This window comes from Zonotrichia albicollis, chromosome 8 (assembly GCF_047830755.1).
Source record: "Zonotrichia albicollis isolate bZonAlb1 chromosome 8, bZonAlb1.hap1, whole genome shotgun sequence".
Classification (NCBI taxonomy): Eukaryota; Metazoa; Chordata; class Aves; order Passeriformes; family Passerellidae; genus Zonotrichia; species Zonotrichia albicollis.
The window spans coordinates 30,604,003-30,631,686 of record NC_133826.1 but is presented as its reverse complement, the minus strand read 5'-3'; the positions used below and the strand labels follow the sequence as shown (position 1 = coordinate 30,631,686).

Genomic DNA, 27,684 nt, shown 5'->3' with positions numbered 1-27,684 from the left:
TGGGAAGGACCATGGCAGCTAAAGGCTTCCTGCTGCGTCCAATGCACCTCATGGTTTGCAGCAGCACATCTGCCCTGGCCTGCAGCAGAACATCTGCCCCGGTTTGCAGAGCACATCTGCCCCAGTTTGCTGCAGCAGCACATCTGCCCCGGTTTGCTGCAGCAGCACATCTGCCCCGGTTTGCTGCAGCAGCAGCACATCTGCCCCGGTTTGCAGGAGCACATCTGCCCCAGTTTGCTGCAGCAGCATCCCCCTGCCAATCTGCCAGTGCTGCAGGAACAAAGGCAGCACCCAGGCTTCCAGCACACACCCAAGGGAATCCTGCCTGTGGCAGCCAGCTCTGTTAGAGGTGTCAGCAATGAAAGGGTTAAATAAGTGCCTCGAGGCACAGGGTCCTCCAGCACCTGCCTCGCCCGGATAAGCCTCGCTCTCCTCCCCTGTCCACGCCTCAGCCCGAGCACAGCATCCCCAAACACAGCGGCAGCAGCGGGCCGGGAGCTGGCACATCTCCACAGCAACTGGGGCTGTCACCGCCCGCTCCGCAGCCGTGCCACAAACAGCGCTCCGACACACCGACAGACAGACTGACAGACAGACAGACAGACGGCTTGTGGCTGCTCGCTCCCTGCGGGGCCGCCCGATGGCAAAGCCTCGCTCGGCGCTGCCCCGGCCGCTCCCCTCCGCAGCCGGCCCGTTCAGGGGCAGCACTCCATCGGCCAGCCCGGTTCAGTATTCAGTATTTTCCTTTCGATAGCAGGAAGCACAGGTCTCCAAGGACTCTTGCACTCTACTTTCAAAATGCCTGGTGTCGTTCTGCTTTTTGTTCCCATTGCTGAAGAGCCCACACCGTGCTCTGCACACTCCTGACCCCACATGGGGAGACAGCACAGCCCCGGTCACAGCACACTGTCCCCAGGCCTACAAATCTTCAGAGAAAAAGGGATTCTGCCTCAAACATTCTGGTCTTCCCCTCTGCCTGAAAATCAGGCATCAAGAGGAAAACATGATGCCAAGAGGAGCCTGGACTTCAGGCTCAGCCAGAAGAGCTTGTAAGGAAGGCTCAGTTCTGCTCGGGTTATCCGTCACTGTGATCTCTTCAGCAGCAGAAAGCAGGACCAGGGAGCCTCCAGCTAGGAAAGCAGACAAGGAAAAACAGATGGCTTCTTGGTGTAGCCAAAGCTGAACTTGCTCTCAGGGCATGAACAGTGTGCCATCTCTCTGCCTGATTTCTCTCCACTTCTAATAGCTCCCACAACATCACCTGACACAGAGGTGAGCTGAACAACCTGTCACCCCAGAGACCAGACTGGCTCTCACCATGGGTCACATCAAATTACTTCTCACTCAGCCATCCAAGAACAATTCCAAGCTCACTAGCAAGTCAGGCACAGGGCCCTCCCACTCAAAGCCAGATCCTGATGTCATGTAATTCCTAAGACCTGGTGCTTCTTTGGAAGACAACCACATTACACCGTTTCAAATAAACAGACTCTGAAAACTGGTGTAGGAGTTTTTTAAAATTAATTTTGGGGATGGGTTTTGAACTTGAATTTTTCCTTTGCTGACCCCATCTGGACCCAAAGCCAGGGCAGGTGGACCATTCCTAACCACTTTCTGTAACCTTGATTTAAACCAGCTGCATCAAGTACCAGTGAAGAGGCTTTTGTTTGTGAACTTGGCCATATACAAGCTGGGAGAGCCACACAGCCATAATTTAGACACCAAAATGCTGTTTGCTTCTTTACTGAGAACTCAGTGTCCTGTAAGAGTAAAGGCAGAGCAGCTGTAAGCAGTGAAAACCATTGTGAACTTTGATGGTACATTTGGTATTAGCCAGCACAGCAATCAGATATGCAAAGCATGTTGCTGGCAGGCTTGCTTTCAGCCTAGGAGAACACTTCACAGACCCCAATGCCATTCCCACTGCAGCCAGGCTGTCCAGTATTACAGCGACTTTAGACGGTCACTGTGGTGAGAGAAGGACGAGAATCTTGTTTCTTGATCAGAAGGCTGATTTATTGATATAAGATATATAATACATTATAACTATACTAAAAGGAAGAAAAAGAGAGGTTGCAGAGAGCAGCTATCTCAAGAATAGAATAGAAAGAATGAATAACAAAGTTCTTTGCCCAGGGAATCTGTCCCTGAGCTGCTCCTGTGATTGGCCTTTAATGATACACAAGGAAGATGAGCCAATCACAGGGACACCTGCTACATTTCACAACAGCTGATAACAATTGTTTACATTCTTCTTCTGGGGCCCTTTGCTTCCCAGAAGAAGGAGAAATCCCAAAGAAAGGATTTCTATGAAGAAATGTCTGCGACAGTCCAGCCTGCCATTCTGGCCTTCTTCCAGACAGGCATGTGCAGCCAGACACCCCAACACTCTCAGAGCCAAGGTCTGCACTATTCCTTCAAGTGCCCCATATTTGATGTTGGCCCCCTTCTCCCCTGACCCCAGAGATGAATGGTCTGACAACCAAAGAAGTAACAAAATTAGTTACCAAAGTTTGAAACATAATTGTTTTGCATTTTGCACAATTCCCATTGTGCCTAAAATACAGCAGAACTATTTAGCACCCCGAAAAAATTATTTCTCTCCAGCGTGCAAAAATACAGAACTAACAACTTGAACAACAGGGAAGGAGGCAGGAGAACTGAAACTCTGAACCCCAATGCATTCAACAGCAGGTCAAGAAGGCAGGTTAGGAGAAACACCAGCTCCACAAAAGGCAATTTCTAGAACTGCTACAGCTGTGCCAAACACCCCGTGTAATTAATGCTCACATCACCTCAGCTGTGCACTCTGACTCTGAGCCCACAGCTCTGCCTCACCTGTGCACAGGTGCCTTCCCCCTGGGACTGCAACTCTGGCAACCCATTTGTTCTCTGGCCACTCAAAGGATGTTTCCAAACCAAACACATTACAACAGTTAGAAAAGAAAGGTGGCTCTTTCCCAGAAGAGTTTATTTGAACAGTGCTGGTTTTTACATGGCAACGACACACAGCTGACAAAGCAGCCTCCATCAGCACTAAATATAATTCACAAAGGACTCTAAATCCTGCCACTAAAGCTGGGGCATTCAGCATTAACTTGCTGGAAACACTGATGAACAGCCCTCAAACTGCAACAAAACACTGAGGGTAGAGCAGCTGATAGGTACAGTCCCTCTCAGATTTGTCTCCCCAGAAAGGAAGAGGCAAACTGAGAGGAGCTTTCCCATATTAACAGTGGTCAAAAAAGGTCTGAAAACGCCAAAGCACTCGGCACTCCTTGCAAGGAAATGCCTCTGATGGAAGCTACACTGTGCTCCAGCACATATCCCTTGCATTTTTCCCATCAAATATTCTGGGCAGCACTTGCTCATTTGCACTCTGCCTGCTCAGAAGAGCACAGATAAGCTGGGAAGGAAATCACCAGAGGACAGAAATGAGGGAGCTAGAGAGAGCCTGAAAGCCAAACAGCTGAACACATCACCCCAGCTGATGCAAGAGTGAGATGGCAGAAGTGAAACTACCAGCACTGCTGCCAGGGATGGAACTCCAGCAGCAACCAGCAGCAGGATGTTAACCTCCAAAAGCAGCTGAACTGGACTGAAAAGGCTCACAGAGGGTGCAGTGCCCAGCCTGCTGCCAAGCACAACACCAGCTCTCCAAACACAGCCCTGAAAACTGCAGAACCCACCAAAAAGGCACGAATGAACAGAAACTGGGATCTCTTGTAGGCTTTAAAGCTGACCTTACGCTGGAGCAAGCAGCAGATTTTGCAGTGGCAAAGACCACAAGAAACCCTCCCCATGCCCTGAGAGGGGAGGCACCTGCAACACCAGGCCAACCTTGTGGCTGGGGGACAGCCAGGAATGCACCTCCAGCTGGTTTGGGGGACAGCCAGGAATGCACCTCCAGCTGGTTTGCAAATAGTTCTGCTTTTTAGACCACTTCTGATCCCCTCTCAGTAAGAGCAGCTTCATTTAGGGAAAATCCCCATCTCCAGGTGATCTCAAAATGTCTCTCAACAAAAGCTGAAAAATGCCTTCCCCCACAGTACGTCTCTTTACATCTAAATATACTCTGTGTGCTCTAGTTTAAAGGATCACTACTGAAAAAGAAAGCACTTGTTTGGAAATAACTCAGCACAAGGTTTTCTGTTTGTTTTCTTCTCTGTAGAAACCCCTCATGACTGAGATTTCTCTGTGTTCCTCATGAAAAAGGAAGAAAACCTGGCAACTCAGACTCTGTTTACACTCTTTTCTGAAAGCCAACATCACCTTCAAGTTTATCAGGGAAAGAAGCAACCACAACTTTTCCTAAAGAAGTACAGAAGAATCCCAGTGCCAAACACTTGCTGTGGCAGGCAGAACACAGTGGTTTGCTTCAGAAAAACATTTGCATTTCCTTAATACTCTAAACCTCTTCAGCAGCAGTGGGAAGTTGAGCTGGCAAGCAGAGATTCAATATTATTTAGAGATTACAGTTCTTCAGCATTATTGCTGGTGATATTTCATTCCTGAAAGCAATAAGGGAGCAGCAAAGCAAACCAAGTGCCTGAACTTGCTAGTTCAACCTGCCAAGAATATTTATTAAAACATCAGTGTGACCTGTGTAAGCCAGCAAAACAGTGGGCATTGAAAGACACAGGGTGCTCCAAGATGCTCAGAACTTGTTCCAGACTCCTCTAGGATTGTTTTAATGTTGAATACAAGCAATAAAACAAAAAGCAATTTATAACAATCATAATCCATTCAGTCCCCAGAACCTTTCATCAGGCCTGTGAGTTCCCACTGAAACTGGATTTATCAAGATAAACTGTAGATGCTCTACAAAATAAGCAGACTGAGGTAAATGAGGCATGAACAAGCAGAGTTTGAATGAGAGGCTGCTCTTCTCCAGCAGGATATTAAGGTTGACTGCAGGGAGGGATTACCAAGGAGCCTATGCAGGAAAGGGATAGTTACTCCATTTGTGAACAAGGTCACATCATCAGATCATTCATGGAGACCAAACTCCACAGCCAGAGCAGTCTCAATGCCCTGACAACCTTCTCTAATGCCTTTGCTGATGCAATCAGCTGATGCTAACATGACAGTGATGCTGAGAGCAAGGAATTGATATCAGCATCACTCTGTGGGCAGTGCTGGATGAGGCATGGCACATCTGGAGCCAGGCACACTTACCCAGCCTGTCAGAGAGCATTTCCATCACACAAACAGCTGAGGATCATCAGTGGGCATGAGACAAGGCCGAGTACCACAACATCAGGGTGGGATTTAGCCTTGATTTTATGCTGTCCTCATCACTCAGAGCACCACTTAATATCTGATTTTCACAGTGACTACAGGTAATACCAAGCATATCAACCTTTGCATCAGGATCTATGGCTAATCGTACAACAGAAATGTATTTCTGTGCATTATATGTTTCCAGCACAATCCTGGGGAGCCCAGCCTCTCTAGAGCACCAGTGTAAATCCTCTACACTTCCAGGTTGTTTATTTTGACCCTTCACTTCCATCCCTGTGAAGCAGAGGTCTCCTCACAGCAAGCACCTTGAAACTCTCTGAAAGGAAACACTGGAACTGAAGCAGTGGTAGTGACCTTTCACAAAGACACGCTGTGTTATGTGTATCATTTGTTAAGTAATCACACATAAATGTCCATCCAGTTACAAATTGCCAAGCCATTCTCTGTTTCTACACCTGAATCAGAAGAACCTGCAGACACAGGTGGCTCCCCATGACTGGTCCTCTGTTTGCAGATGTGCCACCTCAAACACAGATCAGCTTCCACCCAGAGCAGGTCCTCTTGGAGAGCTGATGCAGAGTGAATTTACTTGCAGGAGAAAAGCCCAAAGTTACTCATGCAAGAGCTTGGAAAATGTGGTGATAATTTTGGAACCAAGATAGGCCCAGGAGACTCAGCAGGAGCAGCAGCAGTCTGCTGGCAGAGGACAGAGAACAGAGAAACAAAAGCTAGAGCAGCCTCAATTCACTGCTCAAGAGTCAGGAACTGTGGGAGACAGGACAAAATGTTGAATTTCCAGATATCAGAGAACTGTTTACATTAAACTACACTGAATTCTGTCACTAAAGTGATTCAAGTACCTAGATACTGATAAATCCTTTCACCTTCTTGATAAACAGACGTTGGATCTCGGTTTGTTTGAGATTCAGGCAGCCCCACAGAAATTCTGGCAGCCCTGGGCCACTGTGACTGTAACAGGATACTGTGTGCCTGCAGTCCCACTCCCCGGGCTTTGTTACACTCCAGGAAAAGCAAGGAATCACAAAAGCATCTGATGGATCCAAAGAGGGAAAGAGAGCTGCAAAAGTTCTCCATTCAACAGGACAGCACAGGAAAGCTGCGGCATGCAGCATTTTTCTAACTTTTGTCTTTTATTATACTCCAGCTGTCATATGATCTCCACAATCCAGTGTGGGGAGAGCAAAGGAAAACTCAGCTATGTCCCCTTTTCACAGGGACACATCTAACATATTTCCCCAGCATAGATCTCCCCTGCTCCAGACACTTCCTATCTGCACTCAAAAGTAGCAAGGGATCAACACCTTCTCAGAGCTTGGTAAAAATCAAAGTCAAGTGTTTTCAACAAAATCCTTTTTGTTACTGCGCTCTGATGGGCACTGAAGCTGCCAACCTGGTCAGAGAGATGCTTGAACGATGAAGCATCATTTTAAAAATGGATTTGCAGCTGTGCATATTTCACTTCAATCACTCAATTGTGAATTCTACCTCAGCAAGCCCTTGAAGAATAGAGGTGGGCTGTCAGGGCCATGCCAAGGGGGAGAGAAGAGAAAGGAATTCCTAGCAAACAAAAGAGCTCCAAGAAACTGATACAACTTTGCTGGAAGCTATTCCCAGCCCACTCAACATTTTTTTTCTGTATACAGACATACCAGAATCCCAACAAGGGGCATTTTGCCCAGCTAAAATATAAACCATCAGCAAATCTGACCACTGCTAGACAGAAACACAGCAACCTGGTGGATGCAAAGCACAGCACAGTGAAATAACCTCAGAGATGTGCAAACCCACGGGCCCAGAGGCTCCTCTGGGAGCTCACTGTGGTGCAGCCTCACACAGGCACCTGCCCAGGGCAAAGCAGGAATCCTGTTTGCTCCCCTGACAAGAGCTGTGTACACAAGATAGGAGTACACAAAACCCAAAGCACCGCTCCAGGCCTCCCCAGAAGGCTTGTGAAGAACAGCACAGCTTCACTGATGCTCACCAAGACATTTTATTGTCCCTTCTGCATTGCTTGTGGGACTGAAAGCCACAGCAGGGGCCAGTGGCAATGCTGAGAGAGGCCAGGGCAGAAGGAAATACCACAGAACACTGGAGGCAGGGGTTGGGACATTGGTGGGGTCGGGCTAAAGCTACCAAGAACCCAGCTCCAGAGCAGATCCTGTACTCCTGCACCTGGGTGCAGCTGTTTTCCTAATGCAGAGATCCCCTGGATCCCAAGGGCTGTGTAACACCAAAAATGAAGCTACAAGAACCCGCAGGAGAGAAATGGTGCCAAGCAAACCAATGCAAACCCAGACAAGGCCCAAGTGCATCAGCACTGTGAGGAGAGCTGAGCTTTGCTCTCCACACATGCACAGCCAGGAGGAAGCAGCACAAAGCTGGCCTTGAATGCAGGTGCAGCAGGAACACAAACAGCCACTTGGACATTTAGGTTATGATCCTGGAACAAGGAAACGATTGAATGAACAATAAAAGCTTATTAGAAATGGGTTTTTTTTAAAGACACCCAGCAGGACTTGCCATTTAGGTGTCAGAAAAACAGGAGCATGCTGACTGAAGGCTGAACTGAGAAAATCCAGCTCTGAAACCCCTTCTCTCCCTGGAAAAAGCTCCATGTGCTGGCTTGAACTAGCACTATCTAGGCTTCTGATCCTCAGGCACATCCCCCTGGATGCCACCCAAGGAGCCAACCAAGTTTTGTCTTAGTGAGCAAGAAGCTCACTAAGAGCTTCTGAACGCTACGTGTAGGGAGGGAAAAATCCTCTGATCTGCTTTGGAATCTGCCAGTGGCTCTCTCAAATCCTCACTGGGACTGAACATGAACAGGCAAAGATTATCCAAGCACCTGGAGACACCCAAAGTCTATTTGTGAAGCAAGGACAAAGTCTGCACTAATGGTCTTCAGGTCTATTAAGCAAAATAAAGCAGAATCATGGCAGAAAGAAGACAATGATCCCCCCCAGCCTGAAAGAAATGGGAGCACCTTGAATTCTGGCACACTCTCAGGCACAGCATAGAGAAGAGGTAGAAGAGCAAATAAAAGGGAGTTCAGCCCCTAACAATCCACTAGCAACATGAAATATATATGATCCAGTTCTTGCAGTTCTCAGCTTTCCTTGCAAATCCTTCATTTTGAGGCAGTGGGTGCAACTTGATCAGGAAAGCAGCATATCATCTTTCCAGCACCGAGAAGGCACGCAGATATATTTTCATTAAAGGGGTCCTTTTGGAGGGATCCCTTTGATGCTGGAAACTGCCCATCTGAGAGGAAGAGATCTCAGGGGAAAGGCTGCAGGACAGTCCCAAGAAACTCCGAGCAAACCCTGCAAACTGTGAAGCAGCAGGCAGAGGGAAGAGCGGAAATGGGAGGAGGAGGGCAGGATTAGAAGTGCTATAGATTTATGATAAGTGATGCTCTAACAATAGCTTTCTTTTAAGAAGGAAGCTCTTCCTGCTGTAGTTAATCTAGTTAGCCTGCCCATGCTTTCATGCACTGCATACAGGACAGGCAGCTCCTCAATTCAAGTAAAACCACCAACTTCAAAGCTCATAAAACACCAACCCAGTAACACGGACCATGGCAGAGGGGAAAGAAAGAGTTGCTCCCCTCAGCAGCTGTCAGGGAGCTGTTCCAGCCTTTACATGGGCAAAATGTGCAAGGAAGGTCTTTTTCAGCCATGTTTTCCATTTTCATAATTTCTCCCCACCCCGAAAGGTCATGCAGATGAAAACATCAATTTAACTAATGCCAGATGGAAGACAAGTTAAGCCATATGAATCTTTGCTGATTATATAATTACCTTCATTTCTTGCAGAAACATGGAAATGCTTACAGTCGCTGGCAGATTATTTTGTACATAAACAAACATTTCTAGGCTGTTTGTACTTTAAAGAAATGAAGTCCACATGGTTTTGACCAACTGCTCCATTACCACGTGGCACATGCATGAAAAAAAAACAAGCCTGAATTTGAAACTCCATCAGGAGCTTGCAGACAATAAATAACACTTTTTCTTCCCCAATAAGTAATACTTTTTTAATGGGCTTATCAATTCACAGTTATAGATTTACTGGATAGAAACTTAAGATGATTTGCACACAGTGTTAAGTACATCAAATTATTTTCTGCAGACCTCAAGGTCGTTTAATTTACCTCTAATGAGCCCCAACACATCAGCGAGGAAAAGAGCATTGAAATGTTCAGGCTCATTTGCTCCTGAGCCACAGCAGTGTGGCAATGGGCAGTGGCAACAACAAACACACCAAACCACCACAACAGGTGCCTTGGGCAGAATCTACAGGGAAACTTCAGATGTACAGGGGAAGGACAGCACTGAGAAACCAGCACAGATGCAGTTCTGTGAGCCTGACTATAAAGCCATGAGCAATTAAAGATCCACTCCACAGATGCTGATTTCTGAATGGAGCTGGCTGTGTTTGTAGGTGTCCCATTAGAAGCCGGGAGCACATGTTTAAATTTGCATAAGAATCGGTGTGAAAGATTCAGTTACATCCCCAGCAATCTCCAGTAGCTTTGGTTACACTGTCAGACACTCGAGTTGGGAAGTGTCTATTTGACAATCTCGCTGCAAAGAGCCCATCTCCCAAAGCCAGGGAAAGGCCACCTCCACTGCAACCATCCCTGTCACAGACACCTTTTATGAAAAATCCTTTCCTTAGGATTTTTCCTCCTGAGAAGCTGAGAGGCCTCAGGAACAAAATGTAAACATTGATTATCTGCTGCTGTAGAATGCAATAGGTAAATTTTTGATTGGCCCATGTTGGATGTTTGTAATTAATGGCCAATCACAGTCAGCTGGCTCGGACAGAGAACTGAGCCACAAGCCTTTGTTATCATTCTTTCCTATTCTATTCTTAGCCAGCCTTCTGATGAAATCCTTTCTTCTATTCTTTTAGTACAGTTTTAATGTAATATATATCATAAAATAATAAATCAAGCCTTCTGAAACATGGAGTCAGATCCTCATCTCTTCCCTCACCCTCAGAGCCCTGTGAACACCATCACACATCTCCTGAGCCTGACCCGCCCTGAGCTCTGACAGCAGCAGCCCCGAGCTGCAGAACACACACAAGCCTTTGGACCACCCAGGGTTTACAGCACAGAGCCTCTAAACAAGGGGCTGGCCTTCTCCTCCCACAGTCATCCAAAGTCATTTCCTGGGCCCGGAGAGAAACTCCACCGAATTAGAAAGCTGGTGCAGGGCTGGGCTAAGGGAGTTACCTGCTCCATGCTCACCTGCAGACTCCACCTGCACAACCACTTGGTCCATCATGCAAGGCACAGCAGAGAACTGATCCAACTGAGCACAGCCCACCTCTGCCCCCAGAGAGCCTCCACCCTGATGATCCCTTCACCATGTGAACTCTCAAAAGCTTGCACTGGCACAAGGCAGAAGGTGCTGGCCAGCAGCAGCCCAAGTGGGTAGTTTACAAAAGGCACACCAGCTTTGGAGGAGCAGCTAAAAGCCACCTCTAACCTTTCCCTGGATGGTGTCAGGGCAGCACAACAGCTCTGCACACACCTGAGAGAGCTGCTCATGGAGCAAGCTGCTGGAGCCTTGCTGTACCTGGCAGAAGAGGTAAATGCTTGTGCCTTACACCCCCAAACACACACTGCACAGATGGAACAGCAGGAAGAGAGCCCTGATGCTGGGAAACAGGAACCACAACTGCTCTGCTGAGAACAGCAAGGACCTGTCCCTGTTACACACCACCACAGTCACACGGCTGAGGCAGCACTGAAATCAGGACATGCACAACAAGCTGAAGTGAACACTGCACACATAGGATCTGGGAAGTTTGCAGGACTGCACTGAGATTAGACACCCATTTCCAGCAGAGCCTCTCCAGAGGTAATCAAATTGAGCTCTGGCACAGCCTCCAGCTGAAGTGTGCAATCCCTGAAGAAACTCAAGACTGAGTGACCTCAAACGATCTCGCTATATTTGTAAAATCGTGTGTGAGGAGATGTCCTCCAGCAACCCTATGACTTTCATAGGAGCTACACCATCAGACCAGCTCCCTAAAAGAGAAATAAATCCATGTGTCCAGTGTAGAAAATGGTGTTGCTTTCTGAAGACCTAGGCCCACAATCCCAAAGCCAAATGCGTCCAAAGAGAAAGCCACGTCCCCAGCTGGTCCAACAGAACCTTGGGAGCTGTTTGCTGACATTTCAAGCTGGTACAAAGCTCTCCAGACTCTCATGTCTGTGATTCCAGGATGTGCTGCAGAACAGCTAAGCAGGCAGCACACTCTCTGCAGTAGAAAGAAGGCTGTGCTCCTCCATGGCTGGCACTCAGCAGCTGCCAGGACAGCCAGGAAATACAGTGGTGCAGCAGCTGGAAAAAGTCATGGACTAAACGGAAAGGAAGGCTGCAAATGGCCTCAGACATCCTAAGGGTGAAAGCATACAGAAATGAAAAGGAGACCACACTGCTGTGTGAACGGACACCTTGTCCACCTCACTGTGTGTTCCCACTTCTGATCTAAGACACCTGCTCGTGGTTTTTTTGTTTGTTTGAGTTTTTTTTGCAGGTGGGCTGAGCGCTGCACATTGCTTCTCATTCCCAAAGCAGCAGAATGTCCGGGCAGGTCCCTGTGACAGAACATCCTGCTAAGCAGCTGCAACAAAGGGAACTGTACTGGCACGAGAACCCTGCACAAGCTCTTTCATGACAAGTCAGTGCCAAGCTACGAGCTCATTGCTTTAATGAGAGCGCCCAGCAGAGCAGCGTGCTGGAAGGCACAGCACCATCAGCCCCTGCCCCAGCTGCTCCCTCTGCCCTTCGTGCTGCCACTCAGGAGCGTGCCAGCAGCCTGCCAGCACAGCTGGGGCTGTCACAGAGCATTCCCGGTGCCACCCAGCGCGGCAGGAGCCAGGACACGCAGCCCTGATCCCGCGGGTCCCGCCCGGCTCTCGGGAGCTGGGGTGTGTCCGCATGAACCACGCTCCTGGGCAGGCTGTGCTGCCGGCAGAAAGGGGAGACAGACTTATAGGGACTATATATAGATAAGGCTTCCTAAGAATCTCCCCATGGGGGTTATTCTCTGCTCTATATCTAGATCTGGCCTGCAGCCTGTTGGGAAACACGTACCAGACATGTGCAAGCTGCAGCTCGTTCTGGCCATCAATGAGAGCCCTGCACCAGAAACCCCTGAAACACAGGCCAGAGCCACGTTATGAGCTCCATGCTCTCCCCATGTCTCCATTTACAGCCTGCCATGTGTCTCCCTGCAGAGGTAAAGATGCCTTTAGCAATCCCTCTCCTGCACATGATATTTACTTAACAGCAATGAGGAGCACCTCCAAGCCCTTGCACAGCAATGGCTTTGCAGAAAAACAAAAAGAGCAGGAAAAGATTTTGAACAATTGAGCTCAACAGAGCAAAGGGATCTGATGAAAGCACATACTGTCTTTTTCAGAGGATTTTAAACAGCAAAATAAAGTGCTTTGTTGAGCAGTGAACATGTTTCACCCTGCACACACAGGCATACCCTTCATGCCCTGCTTCTTCACAGCCTCCCACCTTCAAACCTCCACTGCTCCCCAGCAACGCATGCTTTAAAAAAACAATTTAAAAAAAGAGGTCACCCTAGATCACCGGGTTTGTTCCCTTTTTTTCCTTTTCAGAACAAAACCAACTACCTCCCTGAGGTCCAGAAGGACCTGGAGCTATGTAGGTTTTGGTTAAACACCAACATTCCGCCTTGGCTATTTCCTTGCACTTTCCTCCTGCAGGCTCCAGAGCACCTGACTGCCAAAAAAGCAAACAAGCAGGAGAGGGGAGCGGGTTTATCGTGACACCAAACCAGAGCTCGGGGAGGGAGGTCCCACACTTTAGAGCACTGGGAGGAAAGTGGCTAAGCTGCCATTTCCCAGCAACAGCAAAGTGATCACATTTATCTGACTGTCTGGATGAGCCACAGCAAGAAGCAGGACAAGTTAATCAAAAGCTTGCAGTGCCCAGGTGCCCGAACAACACACAGCAGCATCCTTGGGCATCTCCCAGCCCATCCCAACACTGAGGAGCCAAACAGTTAACTCTCCAAAGCAGTACAAAGGCTATGGATGAGGAGCACACTTCACACGACATCAAAGCTGATATTTTATGCTAATCTATCTGCTTACAGGAGAACAAATGCGATTTTTCTTGACAACTCTTCTGAAATCAGATGTGAGCAATCACGCACCTTTGAAACCCTTTTGAAACATCAGTAAACCAAACATTGTTACTTTCAGTGCAACAACTCCCAGGAACAGCATAAAGCACCCAAAACACCGGTGCTGCCACAAATACCCCGAGCCAGGAGAGCCCCTCAACACTGGCTGGCCTGCAGACCCCAGCTTTGCTTTATGCACCTCCACCAAACAAAACTCACAGGATACAAAAGCGGCTCCCGGTTCTACTTTTGCTGCGTACTTTACAAATTAAACTGCTTTCCCACTGGGGCAGGGGAAGCATTTGAGCTCCTGATCTAAAATAGTTATTGCCCTGCAAGCAAGTGTGCTGGAAGGCAGCCTGGCTGCAAACTGGCAGCTGCTAGGCGAGAAGGAACAAGGAGGCCACCTCAAAAGAAAGGCACAGCTTGTGACAACGACACAGGCACAGAGAGAAAGTGGGAAAGGCTGAGCTGGGTCCCGAGGAGGAAACGTGTTCCAGACTCCAGCACACAAACAGAGCCCACACATCTGTTTTCCCAACAAAAGGAGCTCCAAAAGGAGCCTCACCTGGAGATCCTGACCCCCAAGGACAGGGTCTACGTGTGTGGTAGCCCCTGGATTTTTAGGGATCCCTTCTCCAGGGATACGGGCCGCAGCAAGCGGAGCACGCCCATCAGAGCTCTCCAGGCAACTCATTATTTTCAACAAATGAGTGATTAGCAAGGATCCACTCTCTCCTAGTGAAGCTGGCTGCATGCCCTGCAAGGCTCCACATCACTGTACAGTATCATAATCCAATTAAACCTCACCATGAGAGAAGCTTCATGCTATCACATTCAATTAGCCAGTTAAGCCTCTTATCATCTGCACGTTGGGATCCATTCGGACTGAAAACTCCCCCAGCACTGACTGGGCATCCTTCAGCCAGGCAAGGACACACAGATGTCACATCTGGAGCAGCAGGAGGAGACTGCACAGCTTAGGAAACCCCTACTGCTGGCTGATATGGAGGTAGAAGCACAGGAGAAACGAAGCACAGTGACCAGTTCCTGCCCACTCACAGTTATGTGCTGAGGTGACTTGCTCCCCGACTTCCCAAGGAAATGGGTCAATTCTGAAGGAGCTCAAGGGGCCCAGAGGAATTTCAATGGAAAGGCAAAGCTAATAGAGGACCTGGCAACACAGAGTCGTCTGGCAGCCAGCCACCAATTCCATAGGAAATACCCTCCCTAGAAGGTCACCATAACGGTGGCACAATTTGGCCCCAAAGAATTGGGAAGAGCTGCCAAGATGTGACGCAAACGAAGGCAGCGAGCAGGCCAGCTTCCTGCGCGAGGCCAAAACACGGAGCGCTCTTGGAAAAGAGAAAGATTAAGGGTTGCAAGGAACATAATGGCCTCTTGTAACAGCTGAGTTGTTGCTTTTCTTTTCTTGGCAGAAAAGAGGGATGTTTGGTTGCTGGTTGATTAATCTATTATGCAAATCATTTCATAGCTAATTTGATACAGCCACAAGCTTGCCACAGAAATTGTCCGCCCGCTCAGAGCTGATGAAAGGTGGAGCATCAACAGCTCCATTTGACAAGAGCTTTTATTTCCTGGACAAGCAGCTGCAGGGGCACCTCCTGCCAAGCAGGGCTGCAGGAGCACAGGCCAGACCTGCCAGGGGACACGAGGGGAAGATGCTTTGGGCACCCTCACTTGGTGGAAGGCGAGGAAAGAGGCCTTTCAAAAGAGCAGCTCATTCTTTCCCAGCATTCTGCACTGGGCATGCACAAAGCATCCAGGTGAAAACCATGTAAAATCCCATCCAGAGACTTTGGCTGGCAGCTCTGAGGTTTTAGGATCTGTTTCAGAGCTGTGCTTGACATGCAGAAGCTTCACCTTAAAAAAAGACTCAAAATAGGTCTCACTGGAACTCTGACTCCAATAAACCACTGAGCCTCTAGACAGAACACTTCCACTGAACAAGACAAGCACCCAAGTTACATTCAGCAGAATCATGCAAAGGGATAGGATTTACATGGGGAACACTTAGGGATCCCTCAGGTTTGATCTCTTCCCCAAAGACTAAGGAGGAGAAATAGGATGTTCTAGCTCCAGGAAGAAGGGTTGATTCTGCCCACTGTATTTTCCTCCCAGCAGTTTATCTCCATTGCTCAGTCGTGGATGTTTTTCCTCATGCATCTCACACATTCAGCATCATCTCAGTGATATTTTTAAAGGCTATCCTGTGCCCTCATTTGTATTCCATTTCCTTTCGAGGGAAAATGTTAGGCATTTCATGCTATTCAAACAAAGTCAAAACAAAGCCTCCAAATAAGCACTTCTGAAATGTACCTAGTCATCTGAGTAATTAGACATTTTCCTAGCTCCAAATGCACTGAAAATCTATTGTCAGCTCCCAATGAATGTGCCAGCAGTTATCCTAACCAGGAAGAGTTCTCTCCCTAAATGTTAACATACCAACAGAATAGAAGGTTAAGATACACTTACATTAGATCTCTCCCTACCTGAATTAATCAGTGTTTTCAATTAGACAGCACCACCTGATCATAATTATTACTCTAGCAAGTTGTTCACCTTTCTCTGATGGCATGATGCACAGTTGGCATTGCTCAAGCCAGGTCAGAACATGCTCTCACTGGCCAGGAGAAGCTCCCATTCCCAGTGCAGGCATGCATCCTTCACACCAAAGGGCAAAGTGTTCCACTCCTGAGTGAATCTGTGGCACATCCTCACAGGGAGAGCCAGCTGTGCACTTCACACAAAGCCCCTCATCACTCTGCTAGCAGAGGGAATCAGCAGCTATGGGTGCAGACCTGCAGACTGCTGGAGTGGCTGCATGCCCCAGCAGTGCTCACTGTGTCCCTTCTGTCACACATCTGCAGCGCTGCCACCTTTCCACGCTCACAGAGCCCTCTGCCACTCATCAGCCCACAGGAGGCAGCCACACAGAGCAGTGGAGGGAGATGGGAGCTGGCAGAGAGAGAGGAGCACACAGCCTGGGGCACGAGCACACTGCTGGGATCACTCGGCTGCCTGAATCAAAACCCACTCCAAATGGGAATATTGCTGCCTTCCCTTGCTTCAGCAGACCCTTCCAACAAACCTTTCCACCAAGACCTCTCCTCCTCTGGACAGCCTCCACATGGTGCTATCTCCTCATGGGACAGTACTGCATCCTGCCATTCACACCCACAGACTGATCAAAAGATTGGAAGGTAAAGAAACCAACACCAAAATCCACAATTCTTATTTCTACTTTTCAATAAGAGGAAAAGGTGTTGATTCTCTTGCTGCCATGCAGCAAGATCACTCTCAGTGTTTACAGGTAGTAGGGAGAACTTTATGTAATGTAACCTTCCTCAAAGGAAAGTCTTTCAGTGCACAGAAGAAAGAACCAGCAGGAGAAGGTAGGCATCTCTCCCTTCTGGTATGCAGTGGATACGCCCAGATAGTGAGACATTTTGAGTCACATTTCTGGGATGACTAAAAGAAAGTTGCTGCATTTCAGAAATGCTATGGTCAAGCCTCCCAGGAGCTACGTGTGCTGAAGAATAAATCATAAAATCACTTCTGCAGATGGCAGAGGAGTGAGAGAAGCCAGAACGAATGCAAAACACCACCTCACCTCGTGTTTCACACCAAGCACACAACTGCAGGACACCACTCTTCCCTACCATTCCTCCTTAAGTTTAGACACAGCCTTCTCACACAAGGAAACTCCATGGATGCACCAAGGCAGCCTTCCAGATTTTGCTGACACCCCACCCAAGCTGAGTGGACTTTCAGTAAATCACCCACCAGAGTGTGTAGAAGCAGAAGCACAAACACATCCACACAAGCACCCCACACACAACCTAGAGCAGGGCAGGACCACTGCAGGCACTGCTTCCACCCAGCCCCAGGCCACAGTAGCAGAAACACCTTGGAAATGGGCTAAAATTTACTGAACCAAAAGGAGAAGGGAAGGAAGCGACATTCCCTCCCCAAGCACATGCTCCTCTCCGTGAATCCTCTGACTCTGTGCCAGGCTCAAATCTCCTCTCTGCTTGGAAAGCCTGTCCTGCCAGCAGAGACCCAGAAGGGAACTGGGGGAAATCTCAGCAGAGGCCAAGGCAGCTCCACAGTGTGTGACCACACAGCAAGGCCCTCCACATCCGCCCCTCGCATCCCAACAGGCATTTGCTGGGACAACAAGCTCACTTGGGATATGGCTTCCCACGCAGAGCACTTCATTCTAAATATCTCTTGCTTTCAGATAAAACAACCTTAAATGTCGTTGTGCCATAGTAAAAATCATTGCCATGTGAATTTAAAAGGCAGAGGCATAACTTGAAGGTTTTCAAGCTCCTGCTTTCTCTGACAGAAAGGTCTGTTGCAAAGCCCGTAATGAAATGATGATCAGTGGTCAGAAACAGCAGCACTGACTGCTGCAGAACTTGGTGTTTGCCCAGCACACACCTCACCCTGCCACAGGACCAACATCCCCACAGAACCTGAAACCTCACCTGGGCTTAACAAACCCACCCAGCACCCACAGCCTGTGCCCAGCCCCTGGGCTGCCCACTCCGTGTCCAGCAGAAGACTCCACATCTGGGGAAATGCAGGTTCACAGGGCTGGCAGCAGCTGGATGGAGCTCATCCCGCTGGCTGAGGGAAAAAGGGCACCCAGGAAGAGCAAGCAAAGGTAATGGCAACAGCAGGGCCAGAGCAGAGGGAGCCACCGCCACACCAAACTCCCTCTACCAAAAGCTTTGGTCCTACAAGGTCCCAAATGCCCCAATTCTTCCATCAATTCCTCAGGGCAGGCAATCTGAGCACTTCCATCATCCCCTGCCTCACAGCAATTCCAGACTTTCCCCCTCAAACCCCAGTTCTGCCCCATCTGCCCAGATATCCACATGTGCTTTGCATTCCCCAAACTCCTCCAGGCACCTCAACCAGCTGCCTCCCATCTGCTGCCCATCACAATTCCAGCACCCAGGAGCCGCCCTTGTGCTCCCCACCAAGGCAGGGTCAGTGTCCTTACACTGCATTTTCTGGTCATCCACAGATTTGCAAACAAGCAGGCTATGTTGTGAGCTCGTTTGCAGATCTGCAAGTATCAGCATAAATGATAATGCAGAATGAAAAGTCCTTGACAGTGTCGGACGTTTGGGCTTTTATTTGTTTAACAGCCACTGGTACAAGGCTGGATGGGATGGAAACCCAGCTGCTTTACTGTAGCAAAGGGTGCACTGGAGAGAACTGTTTCCAGAGCAGTGCTACTGTGTCCTCTGCACAGCAGGGACAGTGCCAATCGCACTGGAACCACAGAATGCTTTGGTTGGAAAGGACCTTTTAAAGATCATTTAAGTCCTGCCCCCTGGTAGCAGCAGGGACACTTTCTTGTCTAGTGCAAAATGAAAAAGCACCGACTGCTTCTCCAGCTATTCCCATCCAAGTGACAACTTCCACAGCAGAGGGACTCCTCGAACAGGGGCACATTCCCCCGGGTGCCAGAGCCTTTCCAAGATCTCCCATTGCAGAAAGGAAAGGCTGAACGAGACACAAGCTGAAAAAGTTGCTGCCTGAGGAGTTGCTAGCACAGATAAACTGCTATAAACCCAGATTAGCTGCGATAGCAGGACTCAGGTTTGCCTCTGCCCCTCTCTGTTCCTGCCCACGATAGTGTTTGTGATAGTTACTCGTCCCTGCAATACAGGGGCATGGCCACCGAGTCCAGCCTGCCGTGTGGATGGCGCAGCAGACAGAGGGATTTGGGGGGTTTGTAAAGCTTGCAGAGCTTCACGTTCCTGCCAGGTCAGCCTGATGACTGTTTCCTTTCTGCCCGCTCGCTACGTCCTCGTTTAAAACAAAACAAACAAACAAAGATAAAGAGGAGCGCTTCAAAGATTTGTCTCCGGCACGTTTAAATCCGTAGAGGCATTCTGTTCTGAGCTAGGCTTGAAGAGCGCAAAATTTCTAAAAACTGAGAGGAATGCCTGCCATGCGGGCAGGGAGCACGGCCGCGTGTGTACACCCAGCAGGGGAACGGGGGGACACGGGCACAGGGCGCAGAACCACCCCGAGAAAGGGATGCGCACCCGAGCCCAGCCCTGCGGGCACTGCCCGGGAAAGGCGGCGGCACCGCGGTACCGGCGAGCCCCATCCCGCGCCGGGGGCTGCGGGACACGCACGGCGAAGGTGACCCCGCACACCGGACACACGGCAGCACCCCCCGCCCTCCGCCGGAGCCCCGCACCGCCACCCAGCCCAAAGGCACGGGAGGAGCCGTGCCCGTCACTGCGGGAGCGGCGAGGGTGGGAAGGGCCCAGCGGCTGCGGGAGGCTCGCACAGGTGATGGGAACCGGGCTCCAGGAGGCAGCCGCGGAGGAAAGGGGGTGCGGTCCGCGCCCCCGCCCGCCCGTTACCTGGGCACGCAGCTGGGGCTGGAGCCGTCGATCTCCCAGGTGGCGAAGAGGTTCATAGGCACGGGCCGCCCCAGGGCCCCGGTGCCGCCGGGGAAGCTGAGGCGGCTCCGCTCGGCCGCCGCCGCCATGGCTGTGCCCGCCGCCCTGGCGCGCGCCCACCGCGCCGGGCCGCCGCCGCCCCGCCCCGCCCGCGGGGGGCGCGTCACGGGGCGGGGCCGGGGGCGGGGCCGGCAGGGGAGATGGGTGGGGCTTACTTGGCGCGGCAGGAACGGGGCGGTGCTGCCGAGGGGGCGTGGTCACACGGAGCATGATGGGCGTGGCCATGCGGAGGGGCTGCGTCTGCTTATAGGGGGCGTGGCTATATTGGGGGCGTGGTCTCACGTTGGCGCATGCGCGCACGGCGCGGCCGCCCTTCCCACGGTGGGGCGGAAGTGCCGGCGGCGCGGCGGCCGCGCACCGGAAGCGGCGGTGGCAGTTTCCGGGCGGCTCCGTGGCAGGCAGGCAGGCAGGCAGGGCGGGCAGCGGGCGCGACCATGGTGCTGCTCACGATGATCGCCCGCGTGGCGGACGGGCTCCCCCTCGCCGCCTCCATGCAAGAGGACGAGCAGGTGCGGCCGGCGGGGCGCGGCCGGGGAGGGCCCGGTGTGTCCGTGAGGAGCGGGCGGGGGGCGACCCACCGGGAGCCGCGCAGTCCCTTCTCACAGCGGCGCGGCTCCGGCAGCGGTGGTGGCGGGTGGGACGGGCAGAGCCGTGGGGCCGGTGCCGGTAGCCCCGAGCCCCCCGGTGTGTCCGGTACCGGCCGTGCAGCCGCTCTCCTCCCTCCCTCCTGCCTCCTCAGTCAGGCCGCGACCTGCAGCAGTACCAGAGCCAGGCCAAGCAGCTCTTCCGCAAGCTGAACGAGCAGTCCCCGACGCGCTGCACGCTGGAGGCGGGAGCCATGGCTTTCCAGTGAGTACCGGCAGCGCCGCGGGATCGCGGCTCCCGGGAACCCGCCTGGAGCCGGGCTGGGTTGTTGGGAACGGGGCTGCTGCCAGCCCTGCTGCCCAGGGAGAGTGTGAGAGCTGGCACTGCTTGGCACAGGTGTCTGGCGCTGGGTTCTCATCCCGGTTCGTGGTTCTGCCAGCGCAGGTTCTGTTCCCTCCCTGCCTTCCTCTCTGTTGTGCCCTCACTGCATCTTCTGGGCGGCCTGTGTCTCGTCTTTAAAGAGATCTGTCCTTGCACAGCCGTGTACTGTGCCCTCCTGCTGGCCAGGACTGCCCTCTCTGTGCCCTGTGAGAGCTCAGCTTTTTGTGCATTACAAGCACATCGAGCATCTCTGAATATTTCTGTTATTGTTGTCTTAATACCTGACAGAATTCTTTCTCTCATCCAGCGAATTCAGTCTCATTGTTGCTAGATTTGTTGGGTGTGTTTAATTAATTTCCTTAACTCTTTGGGAGCTCTTGACTTAAAAGCACTTTTGGCATTCTCCAGCAGCACTCCTGCAAGAGAGCATGGCTGTGAAATAAGGAAATCTTGAAGAGGTCAGACACTCTTACTCCTTAATAGCAGGGGGAGCTGGGAGGCAGCAAAGCTTGTGTGTGAGCGGGAAATGCCTCTTTCTGTGCCATGCCATTGCCTGGCAGAGCAATGCCCGAGCACCCAGCCAGGATCCTCCTGGGAATCAGCATTGTGCCATGGCAGGCATGGCTGTTGGAGGGCTCGGGGGCCGGGTGAGCTCTCCAGGCAGAGCTGTGGCAGGGCTGTGCCAGGATCCCCACGGTGCCACCCCCAGCAGGATCCCTCTGTGACAGGTGGCTCCAGTGACAGGGTGTGTGTCTGTGAGGGGGAGGTGGCCTTTGAATGCAGGGCAAGGTTGGCTTTGGGCCTCTCCTCCAGCAACAGGAGCAAAATCTCCCACCCTGACCCTTTGTTCAGAGGCATGAAGAGATGAAAACAGGAGTTTTTTGGACGGGCAATCTCTGACAAAAGCCGTGAGGTTTTGGGGGATGCTTTTCCTGTGGTTGCCTTTTGTCTGCTAACTGAGACAAGATTTATAAAAAAATCTTTTCTCTGGGCTTCTGGTTGCTTTTGATAGGGAGTTACAGTGTCAGAGGATGGCCCTGACTGGCCTGGCCACCTTTATCTCTGCTGGATTTGGGTGTTGTCGCTGCAGTTAAGTGCTGTTCTTCCCCTTGCTTTTTCTCAAGTTAAATCTCCACAGAATTTAAAAGCTGCCTCGTTTCTGAGTGTCTCCTTGGCACAGCATGGGTGTAGCTCTGCCTGGCAGTGAAGTCTTGGGAAGGAGCCTGTGCAGATGCCAGTAAATCCCTTCTTGAGTTACCTCCATGATGCAAGCAGGGAGATGTCTGGCAAGGTGGCAACACTTGCCCAGGAAATCAAAGCCTCTTAGTGTGGCTGTGCTGGCAGCAGCTGTGAGAGGAGGGAGGGCTTGCTGAAGCTTGAAGTTTAAATTGTGAGCCCTTGGGTGATTTCTGCCAAACGCTGTGCCAAGGTTTCAGCTGCAGGAGCTGTGTCAGCCCTGCAGCAGCAGCCCTGGGGCTGTGCAGGTACAGGAGCACCAGCAGCTCTGCTGTGCTGTCAGTGAGCAGGTGACCTTTGCCTGATGAATGGCTGAAGTGACTCCTACCTGTCATTTCAAAGCAACCCTTGGCCTTTGCCACTGTTACCAGGATAAAGCTTTTCTCTCTCAAAATGCCCAGTGTGATCACAGGAGGCCTGCTGGCTGCACTCTGAGCAGAGTTAACAGTGGCAGTCCCCCCTTGTGTGAGCACATGCAGGCAGATGCTGTGCTGAAGCTTGGGGGTGCACACAAAGGATGAAACTGAGAGGCCCAGCTGGGCAGGAACTCTGGTCTGAAGTTGGCAGAATTGTCTGAATCTGGGGCAGAGCCAGGTGAGCTCGCTCCCTGTGTTGCTGACAGACCAACTTTAACCCAGCACACTGAATATCACAGCAGGGAGAAAGAAGCAAGTGGGAAATGCAGCTGAGGAGCTCCAGGCAGAGATAAACAGAGCAGGAACAGGGACATGTTCCTCAGAGTGCTCTCACCTGGAGAGTGCTGCCCCAGCAGTGCTGCCAGAATTCAACCTTCTGACACTGGTTGTCGATTTGCTCAAGTCTTACTCATCATGGCAGTGGCTAAATCAAGCTCTGGGTGATGATCTTTAGCAACCCCAATGTGGCAAGCAGGTCTCCAGGGGTAAGGGAAGTGATGCAGTCCAAGCTGAGGAACATAACAAGGACCAAAGGCCACGGGCACATGGGGAAATGCTGTGGAATGGATGATGGCAGCTGCAGTTTCTTCTTCTGGTTGGGGTGAATCTGTTGTTGTTTGAAGGCTGCCAGGGTTCACATAGAGGCAGGAGGAATGGATACTCCTGAGCCCAGGAACAAGGTGAGGATGGCTAATTTAAAGGATTTAAAGGACATGGCCCTGCTGGGGTATCTGGAAAAACAGTGGAGAGTGGGGTGAAGTTGTTTTGTAAGCCTGATGTGTCTATTAACAAAATTTTAAGCTGCTTATTTTACTACAGTGCCCTCAGGACTGGATCATTTCTTTAATACACTGCTAATCTTTATGCTAACCAGACTAATGCCTAATGGCATTATGCAGAAAGTCAAAGGAAGGTAACCTAAAAGTAGCATTCTCACTCCACCCTGAAGAATATAGATAAGCATTCAAAAGTGTTTACAGGGCTGTTTACTGCCTCCACCCCCTTGCTTTTGGGGGAGTATTGTAGCCTTTATTTTTATATTGGCTAAGTGAAGAGGAAAATTCAGCTAGGAATGTGGAGCAGCAGAGTGACAAAGTGAAGCCTAAATAATCTCAGGGTTGGTGGTGGGTGAGAAGAGGACCCGTGTGCCCTCAGCTGGGGGGCAAACCAAGCAGCTTTACACAGCAGCAGGAGTGTCACTGTGTGCTTTGGAGAGCTGCTGGCACGGTCACACCCACCCATGGTGAGCCTGTAAGGTCACCAGCACCCAGCTAGCAGCAGTGCCCCTCCCCAGCTGCCCCTGTGGTGATGCCTGTGCACAGCAGCTCCCTTCCAGCAGGCTGGTGGTGCTGAGGAAGGGGATAGGCAGCCCTCTGAAACGGGGAGGGACAGCTGGCAGGGACTGGGTGCCTTCCCAGCCCTGTGTGTGCCTCCTCATCTCAGTGCCTCAGCTTCCATTGTGGGCCTCGGGTGCTTGGCTGTGCTGCCACTTAGAGATATGTTGGCCACCTTCCCCTCTACTCTGCTGGCAAACTTTCTTGTGCTTCCTCCTCCTGACTGCAGGGTGTTCTCTTTTTATTCTCCAAAATTACAACTCTCTTGTTGCTGGTATTTTGTTAAGCTAATGTTATTCACAGGCCAGCTTTTGTTCAGCTGAAGTCAAAGCCCAGGACTGTTGGCATGGGTGTAGGGGCTGAGGCTGCAAGAAAATTTATTTTGGCTAAAGAAAACATAAGCCATTGCTTTGCAGAAAGGTTTATACTTGATCCAGACTTAGAAAAGCAGAAGTTCTTGTACCCAGCTCTCATTGCCTCATAGGAATAAAGGTGTGCAGGGTGATGTTTGACAGGACAGGTTCAAAATTGATTGATTAATGCTCTGTCTGCCATTCTTTTAGCTACATCATCGAGAAAGGAGTGTGTTACCTGGTCCTGTGTGAAGCTGGGTTCCCCAAGAAACTGGCCTTTGCATACCTGGAAGACTTGCACTCAGAGTTTGATGAGCAGCATGGCAAGAAGGTTCCAACAGTCTCCAGGCCCTATTCCTTCATTGAATTTGGTGAGGTCCCTCTCCCTGTGGCTAGTCAGGAAACTTCTTGCTGGGAGGGAGCTGCAGCCATGGGATTCTCTGCAGCTTGTGCTGTGGAATTGACAGCTCAAAGTCTCCTTGGCACTAGAGACACGGGTGTTCTGTGCAGGAGAATATGGAAGTGGTGCATGTCCATTAATTCAGATTTCCTGCTTTTAGTCTCTTGGCCTCACTCCAGTGAATATTTGCATGTAGTCTTCTGGCTGTCCCAGCAGTGCTCCCCTCCTGCAGCCAGGCAGCTCTGTGCTAGGTGAGACTCCCCCTGACAGCCCTGTCTCCTTCCAGACACCTACATCCAGAAAACCAAGAAGCTCTACATTGATAGCCGGGCGAGGAGGAACCTGGGCTCCATCAACACAGAGCTGCAGGATGTGCAGAGGATTATGGTGGCCAACATTGAGGAGGTCCTACAGCGAGGAGAGGCCCTGTCAGGTACTGGGAGTGGCCAGGGTTTGGCACACAGTGCTGTCTCCTGGGACAGCTGGGTGGGCAGAGCGTCCTGAGGGAAAGGCTTGACCCTGCTGAGAAAAGCAGTGAGCCCAGTGGGTGTTTCAGCTGGATCAGCTGTGTTCTGAACCAACTGGCAGGTGCTGGTGCTGCTGTGGGGGACACCAGCCCCTCTCCAGCTCGGGGGGCTCTCATCCCAGCAGGACAAGCCCTTGGCACAGGGGGCACAGGCCACACTGCCAAGAGAAACTTGCACACTTAATGTAACCTTTGGGGAATGCTCAGTTAATCCTAACTCCTCTCCCCTTTCCCTTGAACAGCTCTTGATTCCAAGGCCAACAACTTGTCCAGTTTGTCCAAGAAGTACCGCCAGGACGCCAAGTACCTGAACATGCGCTCCACGTACGCCAAGCTGGCGGCCGTAGCCGTGTTCTTCATCATGCTCATTGTCTATGTGAGGTTCTGGTGGCTGTGAGCTGGCCCAGCCATGGAAGAGGGAAAGCCAGTGGCCTGGCAGGTGAATGTGTGCAGGACACTGCTCATGGGGGATGTGCATTAGAATCCACACAGGACCATCACCTTCGCAGGAGTGTCCTGGAGTTGTTAGGTGACACCTGGCTACTGCATCTCTTAGTGGAGCCTGGCAATAGGTGTGAAGGCTTGTTGACTGCAGGCTTTTCCTCTGAGGCAGTTTGCACTGGGATACTGCAGAGTTTGGCCTCCCAAGGTTCTTCCCCCTCCCGGGGCACTCTGCGATCAGTCAATCAGTGCTGTTTAGCATAATCATATTGTACATCCTCCTGTTGAGTAGCTCTAGTGGGAACTGGACTCTAATGAACATTCCTTGTGTTGGTAATGTTTGCTTTTTTAGAATCTGGGTCTGCAGTTCTTTTTCTTTCTTTCTTTTTCAAGACTCCCCTGTTTGCAGGCAAGTATTTCACTGTACATAAACCAGCTTTCACCTCTGTCAGAATACCTGTTGAGTGTTTTGTGTCTGACATCCTGGCTTGTTTAAATTGCTTTAGGAAGAAATGGATGTTAAACTATGCCTTAAAACACATTCTGTCCAGTACTAGGAGGGCCAGTGGAAGGCTTCTGCATTAACTGGTTCTGCAAAATTAAATTCCAGGTTTCTAAGTGTCCACTCTCCCTCTCCTGACAGCTGTGTGTGACAGTATGTTTCCACATGAACAGGGTGTGTAATTCAATGCTGTTGGAATGGGCACAGTGCAAACTATGTCAGCACTCTATTTTTCCCTTCTAGCTGCAGATTCACTACATTATTTCCTTCCTTTTTATAACTGTGCTTTCCTTCCAAAATGTGTCAAAACTGCCAGCATTTCATCTCTGGGATCCTTGTTTTCTTTCTCCCTCTTTCCCTCACCCAAAACAACCAAAAAACCAAAACTCTGAATGTTGTTGTGAAGAAAAGGCAGTGTTCCTGTAAAGAACACTACATGAAGGTTAAGATAACTTCCAAACCGTGAAATCCTTTAGGAACACCACCTCTTTTCCCGTGGTCACCTTCTCCCTACCTCACTTGGGAAGTTGAAACTGTAGGTGAAGAAAAACTCATTATGGGGCAATAGTATAGAGCTTCTTCTTTCTTATGGGCCAATCTCTATATCACCAGTGTAATGTGATTTTTTTTTTTTAATAATTTTTTTTGGTCCACCTGTGCTGAGAATAACATTTTAGCAGATTTTGGTTTTATTACAAAAAAAAGAAAAAGGAGAGAGAGAAAAAAGAAACCCCACAGCTCGGGCACTCTGCTGCACTCAAATGTCTGCCCCTTGGCAGAGGAAGCAGGTGGTGTCACAGAAGGGAAGTGTCAGGGCTTCCCAGCACCTTTTACAAGCACATAACCTTGTGTAGTTCTGGATGTACAAACTGTGACCTGGAAGTGTTTCCTGCCACGGGATGGGAAGCACAGCTGTTGTCCTGTCTGGGAATGCTGCCCAACTTGGCACCTTGTTGGACTGGCAGAATGCAGTCAAGCACTCGTCCACCGATGAACCCAGCAACTCTGAGCTGCCACATAGTCTAAAGCAATCCGGTTTCTGCATGATGCCTCTAAGTGTTACTTTGTAGGTTGCTTTATTATAATTATTATAATGATTTTAAGTGGTGTCCCTATGAGGTGAATGTCCCAGTGATGTAGGTCTGTGTAAGGGAGGTGCTGGCTCAGACACCGACCGTCCGTGGATTGTTGTGATTGAGGGGTGATGTTTCTGCAGCACGGGGCAGCTCAGGGAGCAGCTGCCCTCTGCAGCCCCAGTGTCAGCAGGGAAATAAATGCTTCTGAAAAATCCCCTCTGCAGCCTGGAGTGTCCTGTGTCTCGTTCCTGTGACCCTGGGGGATCTTACCTTCCTTCCAGGGACACAGCAGGGTGAAGACCCCATAGATGGAACCACCTGGGATATAAGGGCTCCCTTTTGGAGGCAGAGCTTGTTGAAAGACGTGGTCTTGCTCATTTTCTGCTGCAGAAGCTGTGCTTTGGTTATAGCAGGGGTCTCTTCCTGCTGGCACATCTCTGCCTGTTGCCAGGAAACCTCCTCGGCACTGG

At 50.5% G+C, this 27,684-nt stretch overlaps 2 protein-coding genes across 11 annotated transcripts in view; one reads left to right on the top strand and one right to left on the bottom strand.

Moving 5' to 3' along the window:
* Positions 1 to 20,097, bottom strand: part of PACS2 (phosphofurin acidic cluster sorting protein 2) — a 77,516-nt gene extending 57,419 nt beyond the window's left edge. For 5 of the 10 annotated variants that reach the window (XM_074546498.1, XM_074546494.1, XM_074546495.1 and 2 more), the window contains exon 1: positions 19,866 to 20,096. In XM_074546498.1, coding sequence (XP_074402599.1) covers positions 19,866 to 19,993 — 128 coding nt within the window. In that variant the 5' untranslated portion in view covers positions 19,994 to 20,096. Of the gene's footprint in view, positions 1 to 19,865 lie in introns of all 10 variants that reach the window. The other 5 variants (XM_074546493.1, XM_074546496.1, XM_074546497.1 and 2 more) reach the window with 2 other exon arrangements.
* Positions 20,098 to 20,253: 156 nt separating this feature from the next.
* SEC22B (SEC22 homolog B, vesicle trafficking protein) lies at positions 20,254 to 27,431 on the top strand. The gene is made up of 5 exons (XM_074546491.1): positions 20,254 to 20,473; positions 20,704 to 20,813; positions 24,480 to 24,640; positions 24,956 to 25,102; positions 25,438 to 27,431. Exons 1-5 carry the CDS (start codon positions 20,255 to 20,257, stop codon positions 25,590 to 25,592), a joined length of 792 nt encoding a protein of 263 aa, XP_074402592.1. The 5' UTR covers position 20,254; the 3' UTR covers positions 25,593 to 27,431.
* The last annotated feature ends 253 nt before the right edge of the window (positions 27,432 to 27,684 follow it).